Source organism: Corvus cornix, chromosome 12 (assembly GCF_000738735.6).
Source record: "Corvus cornix cornix isolate S_Up_H32 chromosome 12, ASM73873v5, whole genome shotgun sequence".
Taxonomy (NCBI): domain Eukaryota; kingdom Metazoa; phylum Chordata; class Aves; order Passeriformes; family Corvidae; genus Corvus; species Corvus cornix.
The window spans coordinates 4,040,287-4,053,920 of record NC_046342.1 but is presented as its reverse complement, the minus strand read 5'-3'; the positions used below and the strand labels follow the sequence as shown (position 1 = coordinate 4,053,920).

Here is a 13,634-nt window from a genome sequence, read left to right as displayed (position 1 = left end):
GGCTGGGATAGGAATCTGTGTCAGGCAACTGTAGCTTCAGAATCCAAGCACTGGAAGAGAAGGATGAGGATTGTGGGGATCCTCTGGAGGCTCTGGTCCGACTTGCTGCTGAAATCAGGGCCAGGTAGGTCAGGCTCCTCAGGGCTGTGTCCAGCTGAGTTCTGTGTATCCCTGTGACAGAGGTTCTACAACCTCTCCCACCTCTTCTTTCAGCTTTTGACTACCTTCATTTTGAAAAAAAATCATGCCATGATAAAATGAGTGGGTTAGATCAGTGTGAATATGAAAAGAATTATTACTTTTCTTCCCCAATAAGAATGTGTTCTCTTTTCAATAACTTTGCACATGCACAGATGCTACTGAGTGCTTGAAGGGAGAGTCCCAAGAGTAACAACTCTGGTTTTTCTTTCACAGAATTTCTACAAATCTGAGATTAACAAGGAGGAGATGTACATCCGCTATATCCACAAGCTGTGTGACATGCACCTGCAGGCTGAGAACTACACAGGTGAGGGAGACATTCCCCACAGTCTGCTTGAAATCCTTGTGACATTTTTTAACTCTCCCAATGTTATATAATATCTGGTTCATTCTTTTGGAAAAAATTTGCATGAATCAGTTATGGCAGTTGGGAAGGCAAGAAGCTGAGGCCCAGCTTCTTCCCTCAAGTTAAATACTGTCTGGTTTTGCCTGCAGGACCATATGATTATTGCATTACACTCCAAATTTTACATTAAAGTGTTCTTTGAAGAAGATGGATCAAAAAAAAAATATCACAACAGCAGAATGAAATTTAGAGGAAGATTAGCAAAACCACCATTATATTATCACTTGTCATATTTCCTTGCATTGCAGTCCTGAGGGAACACTGGAACGTGTATGGACTCTAATGCTGTGTTGTCCAAGCTCTGTTTACAGCCGTGCCCCAAATCTAGTTACAGATCTGAACATGGGACTGTGAATTTAAATCAAGTAGCTGGTAAAAAGAAACTTGACAGATTTGTACCTAAAAATCATGTGCTGCTATTTTAAGTAATTGAATAATTTAATGGTCTTCTAAGACTCGAGGTTTTTTTCTCAAACCATAAATCAGAAATCACAGACTGTTTCAGAAGCAGGTCTGTGACCTTTCAGTATTGGCTGTGTTGATTTGCTGTCATTGATTCAGTGTTCCATAACTGCCTTTCCTACAGAGGCTGCATTCACTTTGCTTTTGTACTGTGAGTTGCTCCAGTGGGAGGACAGACCTCTGAGAGAGTTCCTGCATTACCCATCTCAGTCAGAGTGGCAACGTAAGGAAGGTCTGTGCCGTAAGATTATCCATTACTTCAACAAAGGGAAGGTATGCCAACTTCTTCTCTCTTCCAGCAGCTTCCTTCCCTTTTCCTGACTGACTTAGGGCTTGCAAGCCATTATCTCAGTGTAGTAGTCTGGAAGTAAATTTGTATCAAAAGGGTTTATAACATGACAAATTGGCTCTCTGGACAAAAAAACAGATGAGAAAAGGTATTTCATTATGTATGGCATTTGGAACGGGTTAGGGAGGCCAACAGGACAAACACCAAAACATTTTTAAACCTTTAAACCAAGCACTGGATCAGCTGATGGTAGAATGCCGGTTCCTCAGCTTTTGGGGGGTGGGATTGCATTTGGTAGCCATCTATGTAAACTGCTGTGCTATGACTCACTTGAGGACTTGTTTTGTGCTTAACCTACACAATGAAATAGCAGGCAAAGTCTCTTTATTGAAAAAGATTTAAGTCCTTTCAGTGTCACTTATTTTAAAGCGATTTTCAATTAAAGTGCAGTTCCATCCACTGCACAAGAAGAAAATCAATCCATTTCAATTTCATATATTGAGTATGGGTTTCCTACAGTTAATTATATTTTTTTTTTCAATTACTGCAGAGCTAGATGTTTTAGTCCCTTGTGTCATGGTGTTTTGGGAACATTTCAGAGGTGAAACTTAAAAGTGACGTCACCTGTTAAGAGTATTTTCGAATTTTTCCCTTTTGTAGGAAAATTCCTACAGCTCATGTTCTTGGGAGATAACATCTGTATGCGTGCCTCGGGGTTCATTTTGCCTGTGATGTGAGTTGGTTCATATGGGACTGCCACTGCAGATAATTCTTTCCTAGTCCTGGTAATAGGGAGTTGCATATGGCAGAAACATTCTCTACAGAACCTGGAAAAGTCAGATTCCTGTGTGAAGGAAGAAACAGTCCATTTATGAGGAAGTGATTAAGATTTTTTTTTTGTGTGTCTGCCAGAGTTGCTCTTTTGTGACAACACTGCATATGGTTCTCTCATTTCAGAAATTTTCAGGGGTTTTCAGACTGCACTTAAAAATAAATTACTGGCTTGTGCAAATACTGCAGTACTGTACTGTCTGAGTAGACAAAGATGACAGAGACCCTATGGAAAACAAGTGAGCATTTATTTTTGACAAAAACAGGGAATCCATATACACAGTGAAGGAGAGTAAAAATTGACTGATGTAATTAGGCTATAAAACTCCTAAAAGATTATATAAAGTGTTAACCTCTTGAGGTTTTCTCCCCACTGGATGTTTTTGGAGTTACTTGATTTGTGTTTTAATCCTCCTTTATTACAAATGGTAGCTGAATGATTAAATAATCCACTTAAGCAGTGTGTGTGCCACTCAGACTGTGGAAGTGAAAGATACTGAGAAGCCAAATCCTCCTTTTCGGCACTCTTGCTGTGCGACAGGGAGCAGCTCAGGGAATGGAAGAAACCTGCTTCCCTCTACTTGTGTCTGACAGCTGCTTTCTGCACTATCCTGAGATGGCCCCTCCTCAGGTCCTGCAGAGTGGGGTTTGTTGTTGTCCTTCCAGTTCCATTTCTCAGGCTGCTCCTGGCCCTTCCACCAAGTGAGGGTGTCAAGGCAGAGTGTAAAGGGTGGAAAAATTCTGCATTTGTTAATAGGAAAATTTTCTCAGCACAGGAGTGGGAGGAAAACTGGCCACAAGAGTGTCTTGTGATACGCCAGTGGCACAGCCCATGGCAGGCCTGGGGTGCTGCAGTGGGTGCAGAACTGAGTGACTCCCACCCTCAGCAGCGTCAGCAGCAGCCCTGTGCTGGGAAAGAACGTGGTGTTCCAAAGCCTTTTTAGCCTTCACTGGTCATGTGCCCCTTCCAGCTGATTTCTGCCAGGCTGTGAATTGGTTTATGGCTCAGCTGGCAGCGTGTGCAAGTACATAACTTAAAATGAAGATATTTTTAATCCGCAGTTACGATTTTGTCTGTTAAAACTCAAAAGTTCTCTAGTAAAAGACATCTGTGAATGGAACGGTTTGAACCTGACTGATCATGTTTCTGCACAGCAATAGCTCAAAAACTACACAACCCTTTTCTGTCCAGTTCACTGCTTAATTTATTAACTGACAATTCTGACCAGCTCCCACCATGGCACTGCAGGGTCTGTTGTCCTTAGTGCCAGCCAAGGGGGCACAGAGACCCAGAGCAGTGTTTCCAAAGCACTTCATTTTTGATCATGTGCTCCATACCCAACACTCGAAATCATTTCTCTTGTGTACCCTCATGGGAATCATTTCCAAAAGAAATCTGCACATCGAGATGTAAGTAAATAACGGCTGGCATTCAGAAGGGTTGATTGTCTCTACCTGTGCCCCCTTCTGTGCAGTCAGCTGGGAGTTGCTGGTGCCATAGGAGAACGCTGCAATAAATGTCCTATGAATGTGGCTTTCAAGTAATACACAACATGCAAACACATCAGAGGTCAGCAGAACAGAAAGCACTAATGAGGGAAATTACCACTGGAGACATAAGGAAGTTATTTGAAGAGGGAAGTGACGCTTGCATGTTCCATGGAATTGCATATTAAATATCTACACTGTGAAGATGTTGCTCATTAACATCACAGATTTTAAAACTGAAGCTCCAGTGGCTTGGATATCCATTCATTCCTTTTCCTTTCAAGTATCTACAAACCCCTTTCTCTTTAGGGAGTTACCTGTGTATTGTTTTTCTTCACTTCTCTAGCTCGACTTGTATCCGCAGAATACTCAGGTAGCACAGTGGAATTTCTTGGTGTGGAAACTGAAACAAAGAAAGAGCCTGAGTTAGGATGACAGGAATGGTATCAAGGTACATGTAGAAGAGGTGGTATAAAGAGAAATCAGATGTGGTTACATGTTGTTAATTTAATTGACATCAGAAAAGGAGCATGAAAAGGTTACATCCCTCAGATCACCTGGAGGGAAAACAGCCAGCGAGCTTTCTGCTTCTGTCCAGAACACAGATTAGAGAGTTAGGTAGGCTTTAGTCACAGCATCCCATTTGGAAGTAAGACTGCTCAAACCCTCTGTGGAAAAAAAGCCATTTATTCCTGGCCAGATTTTTTAGAAGAGACTTTTCTTTTCCATCCTTTCAAGTGAACATAGATCAGCTGAGGACTGAAAATCTGTATCTAGTATCTCTGTGAAGAATGCTGCAACCTATAAAAAATGCAGTGGTGTTTGAGTTTGCAAATACAAACACTTAACTGACTATTGTTGATCCCAGTTCAGTGCATCCATTTGTGTGTCATGGGCTTTGACAACCCATGGCAAAAATCCTGTTAATTCGAGATCACAGATACCTCAGTAATATTCAGAGCAGTCAAGAAACTGGTCTTTCAGTTCCTTTCTTTTGTATCTATTGTTTTGATCTAAATAAATCTCAGGCCTCCCGTTCTCCCAAACTACAAATACTATTAGAATATCCAAATTGATTCTGATACAATTTTTTATTTAGCAAGTTTTTACTGAAGTTTTTGTAATTAACTGAAGCTAAAGAGTTGCAGTAAGGATGATAGAACAGACACTACAAATGTGGGCCTAAAGGGAAACACTGTAAAGTACTAAAGGGAAACACTGTAAAGTACCTCATACATTAAATCAATCCAGAGATTCACTTTTTTATGTGAAGGTACATGTAGCCAGAAAAACTGTTTCCATATTAAGAGCTAGTATTTTACATAATTGCTGTTAATGACTTACCAGTAATTTACAATATTGCTATTAATATTCTTAAAACTTAAGGTGATAGTCTAACTCACACGTTAATTTTGTTTTCACTACAGCAGGGTCCCAAGTAAAACAACTGGCAAATTAGCCCAGTAATGCGTAATAAAAATTAATCCTCAGTAAAGGTTCAACTGAGACCTTGGTGTTCTAAATCCTTTACCATAAGCATGGTAAGAAACAGCCACTCCCCAAAAAGGCTTCCACTCTGTGCAGGTAAAAGGTGATGGAAGAGGAGATTTCAGTGTAAAACAAGCTCTCTAAAAAGCCCCTTGAGGTAACAGGAGAGTCTTTCTCTGTGTGGGTGTGCCCAAAGTGGGTCTCTCCCTCCTGATCTCACGGATGATGTGTATGGTGTGCTAGGAGAGATTTATTGTGTGGGATTGGGAGCTTAAGAAATGAGTGTGGCTTTTTGAATATGGATATTGACTTACTGCAGTAATGCAGGTCAGTTCTGAGGATGTTTTGTCTGTGTGTTGCAGTGTTCCCACTGCCTGAGAGTTTGTGCTTTCAGTGGGAAGGAACAGCCTGGGAAGGGGAGTGCTTTGCTGGGGAGCCAAGCCCTAACTCTGTACTCCAAGGAGTTCTAGTGCAGGAAGCAAAGGAGCTGTTGGGGGTGGGTTGAAGGGGTGTCTAGCAAGAAGAAAAATTGTTAGTTTTATTATCTTTCTCCAGATAAGTTCGCAGTCTCATAAATGAACTGTCAGAACAAGCAGTATGTGTGTGTAATTTCCACGGAACATATGCTTCTGTTCCCATCTTTTAGAAGGAACTGATCTGCTATTTAATGGAAATGGTTTCATCGCATTGCATTTTCACATCTAATCTCTGCCATTTCATACCAAATGAATTCCCCGAACTGAGTTTCCATATTCCTCTCAGCTGAACTGGCAGTAGTAGCATTGTGTTTGCTGTGAGTGTGATTTGCTTTGGCCCCGCAGAGCTGGGAGTTCGGCATCCCGCTGTGCCGAGAACTGGCCATCCAGTACGAGAGTCTCTATGATTACCAGAGCCTCAGCTGGATCCGGGTAAGTGGCAGCACCTTCGCTTCTTGCAGTCTCTTATATCATTCCCCAGAGCACTTTGCTCTCCTGTCAGTGCATTCTGAATTTAGAAAACAACCACATTCCTTTTAGAGCTCCATGCAGTCACAGTGACTCCTTGCCATTGATTCATATTGATGACTTTGTAGGTCCACTGAAATAATTCCAAAGTCTGGTAGCAGTAAAATCCCGTGAGTATATGGAGACAGCACGCACACACAGGAGCTGGGCTTGCTATTGCATATTTACATATATTCTTGCATAAAATACTATCTTTTTTAATACATATTTCATTTTAATTCTAAAAGAATCAAGGACAGCTTGTGCCTCAGTGAGATAAGATGAACAAGAGAGAAAGAATGAAGAAGGCAAATGTTTATGGCATTCTTATCAGTTTACAAGGATCTGGTCCTCTGGTACAACCAAACATGATGAAATCAGGGCACATTTGCAGCATCATGTGTTAATCAGAAAAAGCTGAAGATCCTGTTGTTATTTAAAAACTTTCTGAATATGAAAATAGTTCATCTCCACCTGTCCCCTGGGGTAGCATACATGTATCCAAATTTGAGATTTATACTGCATGGATAAACACAGTGGTTTAAATTATCTTTTTAAAAAGTCCAGTTTATTTTTATCTGAAGACACCTGTCTGACAAGGTCTGATAAACTGCACTTCTGAAGAACCTGTTTTCTCCAAAGTGGCTCCAAAGAGAGCACATGACCAGCTTGGCTGTGCACTCTCTGCCATTCACATCACCACCACATTCCTTGATGCTTCTTGCAATGACTTTGGGCCCTTCTCCTTTCTAGAAAAGGAGTTAATGTGTGTGGGAACTGAGCACAAACCAGGATGCAATATTGCAAGTTAGGGTTCTCTGCATGGAAGCAGTGGTGTCAAACTGGTTTTTCTCCTTCAAGAGCTGTCTTCTTGCTACGGTGAAATTCGTGTGAGCCTTTCAACTGAGCCACAAAACTAGTTATTGGAACTAGAGAAAAGTCCTTTTCCTCTTTTCCACTGCCTTTTTCTTCCATGTTAAATCTTCTGGTGCAGAGAGCTGTACAAGATTTAATTTCGTTTTATCCTTTTTCATGCCCCTCAACTCAATTAAGGCAAACCCAATTAGATGTAATTTTCCAGGCAGTGGTATGGATTTTGATCTGTAGGAGAGAATAGGACACTGTGAGCCAGGCAATATGGATCTTAATCTCAGCTTTGCTATTAATTCTGCAATGCAAAGAAAATTACATGCAAGACCTGTTTAATTTAAAATAAGCTAAACCAGGAAAAATTCATATGTCATCTCCCAAAATGTAAAATGAGTATGGTGATATTCTAGTCTGTTCCACCACGTCAACTGGTTTAATTAATAATTTTTATCTTTAACATAATTTTGGTCTTTTCATAAAAAATTGTGGGGGTAAAAGAGTAAGGTGATATTTTAATGAGTCTTGAGATGTTAATGTTTTAAGTGCAGCTTTAAGGGTCTGATAGCAGCTATCTCTTTCCTCCACAGAAAATGGAAGCTACCTATTATGACAATATCATGGAACAGCAGCGCTTAGAACCGGAGTTTTTCAGAGTTGGTTTTTATGGTCGAAAATTCCCATTTTTCCTGCGGGTAAGCCAAACTTATACAGAATGTGACAAAGTGACCAGGCTCAGAGAAGCTGTTAAGGCTTTGTATTTTTGTTTTGGAGATTCGATGTCTAGCATTCAGCATATTTTTTTACGCCTACACAAATAAAAACAGTTTTCTGGCTGAACTGAAGGATGCAGTCCACTGGGAATGTTCTTGGGAACAGAGATCAGAAATTTGACTCACGCTGCTGTGAATTTTTGGTGATCTGCAGATGCAGCACAAATTGCCTCTATATTAAGCAAAATGCTGTATTGCAGCAATGTTGGGTCATTACAACTAATTTTCATCATCTCAAATTATCACACTTCAAAAAAGTCTCACTTGACAGAATTCTAATCCCAGCCTGATGACTCTTATGCTAAGTGCAAGTGAAAATTTCCTCTCTTCAACAAAAAGCCAAACAGCTTCTTTGGCCATGTCCTCACTTGGAGCTCATTGTCTGCTGGTGTACCAATCCATTTAAAAAGTGAAATTTTCTTCTTTTCCTAATGAGGAATCAGACTTTAAATGGGTATTTGTTTATACAATGTCTTGTTGCTAGTTTAGAGCAGGGAAGGAATATAATCTGACAACTGCTCCAAGAGCTGCCTGCAAATTGATGGCAGATGCCATCGAATGTGACAGGACAAGGTAACTGGAAGCTTTCAAGGACTGGAGGTGCACGGTTTGTGTTCTCTTTGAAGGAATGGTTTGACAAGAGGTGGCACCAATCGAGGTACACAGGATGAAGCCACACAAAGCCACACCATTTTGAAAGCTTCCCTCTGATTATGAAGTTGTTTGTTGTTTTTTTTAACAAGGATTTCAACATTGGGGTTTAATTACAGGCTTTTAATGGAAACACAGGCAGGGGTAATAAAGGTAAGTTGAAATTAGCCAAGGAGAAGAAATACCAGTGGATAAAGAGTGGTGGCTTCATGTTATTTGGAGGTGAATAGTGCCAGAATCAGAGAATCACAGAATCATTTAGGCTGGAGAAGATCTCCAAGATCATAGAGTCCAACCTTTCACCAATCACCACCTTGTCAACCAGACCATGGCACCAAGTGCCACATCTTGAACACCTCCAGGGATGGTGACTACATCACTCCCCTGGGCAGCCCCTTCCAATGCCTGACAGCCTCTTCCATGAAGAAATTCTTTTGATGTCCAGCCTGAACGGGTTCCCCTGGTGCAGCTTGAGGCTGTTTCCTCTCCTCCTGTCCCTTGTTCCCTGGGAGCAGAGCCCAGTCCCCACCTGGCTACCACTTCCTGTCAGGGCGTCGTAGAGGGTCAGAAGGTCCCCCTGAGTCTCCTTTTCTCCAGTCTGAGCCCCTCCTCCCTCAGCTGCTCCTCATAGAATTTAGAATGCAGCAGTCTGAAGGGGTGTGTAGAACACCCCTGCAGAGGAATCCAAGGAAAGGACAGGTGCTACAGTGTGAGCCAGGAGCTGCCCTTTCATGAAGATCTTCAGAGAAAACTGACAGTTCCTTTTTTTATATCTAACAACAAATGTTTCAGCGAGTGACAACAAAGTCATTATGGCACATGAGCGTTCCTAACATCTGAACTACTGTCAGTGACATGTTTTTGTCTTGTGGATGCTCACTTTACCTGGGATCCTCCATGGCCAATGTGTTCAACACTGCTTGAGCTTCCCATGCTCAGCCCTGAGTCTTTGCAAAGTGCTGTAACAACATGGATCCTTGGCTGGAGACATTACCAGCGAACACGAGTGTACATAATTATAATCCTTGTTAATTCTGCAATTATATTTGGTAGCAGTACTTCTGATAGCAGATTACTAATGTAGCAATCTCATTAAAAGTCATCCTCCTCCTTTCTCTGCCTAATGATCCATACAGCACACACATTGTGGAGCACGGACTAAGCCCATTAGCAGTCACATCAGCATGGATCACACTGTAAAGAGATTGGAAGCAGCTATTCTAAAGAAGAAAAAGATTTACATGGATTTAAAATCTTCAAATGGATACGGGAGTGATTTAAAGTGATCAAGTAACTCCAAGCCCTTTTCTCATGTATTTTTCTATTGCTGTATAGCTTAAGACAGAAAATAATCACTTCTTTCTACATCTTTGATTTTTAAAGACCCTTTGTCTAGAAGAGTCATTGTTCATGTTTCTGTGAATTCTGCATCTATTTCTAGCCTTCCTACATAAATAAATTTAAATTAAAACTGTCCATATCTTCCATCTACCAGAAGTTCAAGTAAGGCGTGACAAGGCATATTTTGAGATCTTGTGTTGGCATCTGTCTGGAAAGTCTTATTAAATTTAGCTTTGAGGTGTTTTCAGGGCATTATTTTTAAAATCACAATAACTTTATTTATAGGCTTACAGTTTTCTAGATTGCTGCAATCAAAAGCTAAAACAGAGAAAGCAGTCAGTGTCATGAAGAGATTCACCTTCAAACATGGGCTCACTCCAAATTTAATAGTAGCTGCAAAGTTTGAGCATTACAGACTGAACTGTCAAGATTCATCATGTGATTCTTCTCCCAGTCCATTGGTTGCTGTGACTGATGCATACAAAGTGACACATGCCACAGCGAGAACATGAGATCCTTTCCAGAAAGTTGAAATGCAAAGCCAAAGATAACTGAACTCCTTAGCTGTGTTTTATGATCTGGTTTTGCTACTTTCCCTTTGATTTTGCTACAAGATCGAGAACTGCTTGGCCACATCCCTTTTCTAGAGCAATTAAAAGCACATTCTTGAATACACTGCAGCTTCTAAATGCAAGAAATAAAGGGCTGTTCTTGTTTGTTAGATTTTTTAATTGTTTTATAGGGGTGAAAAACCTCCCTGTTGTTCTAGTTATTGTGTGTATGAGAGTTTAAACTACCAGAATTAGAGAATTTGCCTGCCTTGATTGATCTTGCACCAGGAGATACTAACACTGATAAAAATCGTGGTTTGTGAGGGTTAAGACACTGGAATACAATCATCATGACACTGAGGACTTTAGAAATCTTGTATCATGCTGTTCAGAGTTAGAAATTGCTCAAAAAGCATCCAACAACTCTGCACACATGGTTTAATGCCTCAAGAGTCATATCTAAATGCAGCTTTCCATTATTAGCAGAAATGAAATTTCCTTCATCAAGAGGAAAGTGCTTTTAGGGCCGAAGGGGAATTTGTTAAGTGGCCACTGAGAATTCTTGGTAAAGCTTTTCTGTATTACTGTACTATAGACAGGGGAGTTCCTGAGCATGTATTGTTCAGCATGATCAGGGCTGGGTTGTATGGCTGTGATAATACAGCAGTGATTAAGCAGTGATTTTTGTGAACAGTTTGTTGCAACTTCTAAGGAGAACTGATAAAATGATAAACATGTATCTCCCTCTGCTCTATGAGATGCTCAGGACTTTTATCCATCTGGTGTAAATTACATTTGACGGCAGCTTTCCCAGCATAGAACAGCCAAGCTGGTGACTTAAGTTTTAGTTGATATGTTTCAGTATAGTCCAATTAAAAATAGTGCCTTTTCTGAAAAGCAGGTAAGAAAGTACCACAAAGACTGAGTGTTGGGTGTGCCTGAATCAGAGGCATTTTGCTGTTCAGAGATCAGTGGAATAGTCTCCTCATTCATCAGTTCTTCATGAAATACATTGTGAAGAAAAAGGAAGCAATAAAATAAATCTACTGTGTTAAATGCACATTTTACTCTCACATTAGCATATTGCCACTGTCATTTATCTTTGGTTTTGAAGTAACATTTAAAGTGAGATAAAAGTCAATAGAATTTAACTTATTTTTAAGGACCCTAATTTATGCTTGTCCTTCTTGCAGAACAAAGAGTATGTGTGTCGGGGCCACGACTATGAGAGGCTGGAAGCCTTCCAGCAGAGGATGCTGAGCGAGTTCCCCCAAGCCATCGCAATGCAGCACCCAAACCACCCCGATGACTCCATATTGCAGTGTGATGCCCAGTGTATCCTTTTGTGAAAGGGCAAACTCTCCCTGGAGCTGGGGCAGAGCACAGAGGTAGAGCTGGATATGGACAAAACCAGACGCTGCAGCAGACAGTGGTTGGTTCATTGTGGGATGTGGTGTTAGAGAGAGCAGTCACTTTTTAGTCAGGGAGTAATGCAGGTCACGTTCCATGTAGAAGGGAAAGGGCTGTGCTCTGTCGCATTCATGTTTTAATGCTTTACCAACAGCACTGGCATCACGCACAGTTTGTGTCCTTAAGAGTATTCCTGATACCTTCTCTTGGCCAGTATTTTGTTGGGAACAGATACTAGTTCCAAAGCACTATTTTCCATTCTGCTTATTTTTTTTTACATCAGTATGTTACTTTTTTGCAGTTTCCCTTTCTTTAAAACTGCTGAACCCTTTTATACCCAAGGCTTTGAATCTCATTCTTCTCATTAGTCACCTGTACTGGGATTTGGTACAACCAGTACAATGCTCAGTGCATTTAAGGACTGAACCACATCACATTTGAGGGGACTGCAGGGACTTTGGAGAGCTTAGTCATGGAACCCGCACTCCCTGGCTTCTGGGAGCACAGCAAGGATACTGTGTGGGACTTGAACCATAAGGACAGTGTCAGTAAGTGGAGCCTCCTGCCATGGGTTGCTGTTTCCTACCTGTCTTTCCTAACACATGGGTAAAGCTTTCTTTGACTGCAGAATTACCAGATTTACAGATCTATGCAGTGACTCCCATCCCAGACAATATAGACGTGCTGCAAATGGACCGTGTCCCTGATCGCATCAAGAGCTTTTACCGCGTCAACAACATCCGGAAGTTCCGCTACGACAGACCCTTCCACAAGGGCCCCAAGGACAAGGAGAACGAATTTAAGGTAGAAGTAGCAAATAAGCAGTGTTTGAGTGTTAATCTCTTCAAGGGGAATACTGTCTTGTTATTTTATGCTGATAGAGCCTTTCAGGTAATCCTGGTTTGATAGCCAAAGATACCACAGTAACTCAACTAACAGGTTAAGTCCATAGGCTGATTGAATACTGTTGAGTCCTGACCTGATTAAAGCATTGTCCAGTTTAAAGGTGAGTTACTTTAATGCCAGGAGAAATGCATTTGGAAGCAAGGACAGGGTTTTCTTGTTTGGCTGGACTTTTTTTTTGTTTTTAGTACTGACACATAGGTCTACAATGTCTTTTTGGGTCCCATGACACAATTGGTGGTCAAGTTTTAAAAATTAATAGAAATTCAATGTGTTCAATGTGTTTCAAGCACACTGAATTCCTGGTTTGTTGTTTAAGTGACTTTCAGAAAGACCTTCTACGGAATTAATGCTCAGGAGGTTAATGGATTCTTTTCTGAACTTCACTCTCTTCGTACCTGTAGTAAGAGTAGAGATGATGTGGTTGTGATTCACTGTGTTCCTCACAGCCTCAATTACTCCTTGCAGAGCTTGTGGATTGAACGTACCACTCTGACCCTGACTCACAGTCTGCCTGGGATCTCTCGTTGGTTTGAAGTGGAGAGAAGAGAACTGGTAACATTCATAGTTCCTGTAATTGGGGGTTGAAATGACGAGTTACTGAGGACATAGGATATGCAGCTTAAAACTTGTTGGGCTGAAATCTTGCCGTTTAAAATGGTGTTTACCAAGGATTAAATACATCCTTTTTCTACCACTTCATCTAAATAATTGCTGAATGTAATCAGGGGAATTATATGAGGTAATAATATAATGGAGACAGTGCCAAAAGGATGGAATACTTGAATTGCTGCCATGTCTTCAGTGTATAGAAAGACATCTATTATTGCAACTGAGTGACCTGAAACCCAGTACTGCCAACAGTGGAGTTTAATGTAGCTAATTTTCTACAAAGCAGTAAAAGTGAAGGGAGCTCACTGAACAATCCTGGAGTATCATTTTATTACAAGGAAGATAATAAATCTCAGTGAAGTGTCCATGGAATTAAAG

The 13,634-nt window shown here is 40.9% G+C and overlaps 1 protein-coding gene and 1 long non-coding RNA gene across 14 annotated transcripts in view; one reads left to right on the top strand and one right to left on the bottom strand.

Annotated features, from left to right (window-relative positions):
• DOCK3 (dedicator of cytokinesis 3) overlaps positions 1 to 13,634 on the top strand; it is a 185,444-nt gene that overhangs the window by 150,753 nt on the left and 21,057 nt on the right. For all 12 annotated transcript variants that reach the window (XM_039559294.1, XM_039559293.1, XM_039559298.1 and 9 more), the window contains 7 exons: positions 415 to 508; positions 1,194 to 1,342; positions 5,987 to 6,073; positions 7,606 to 7,710; positions 11,525 to 11,666; positions 12,379 to 12,545; positions 13,113 to 13,199. In XM_039559294.1, coding sequence (XP_039415228.1) covers positions 415 to 508; positions 1,194 to 1,342; positions 5,987 to 6,073; positions 7,606 to 7,710; positions 11,525 to 11,666; positions 12,379 to 12,545; positions 13,113 to 13,199 — 831 coding nt within the window. The remainder of the gene's footprint in view (positions 1 to 414; positions 509 to 1,193; positions 1,343 to 5,986; positions 6,074 to 7,605; positions 7,711 to 11,524; positions 11,667 to 12,378; positions 12,546 to 13,112; positions 13,200 to 13,634) is intronic.
• The window catches only part of LOC120410695, a 35,982-nt gene continuing 25,291 nt past the window's right edge, over positions 2,944 to 13,634 (bottom strand). For both annotated transcript variants that reach the window (XR_005603007.1, XR_005603008.1), the window contains exon 3: positions 2,944 to 4,080. This is a non-coding gene — a long non-coding RNA (uncharacterized LOC120410695). The remainder of the gene's footprint in view (positions 4,081 to 13,634) is intronic.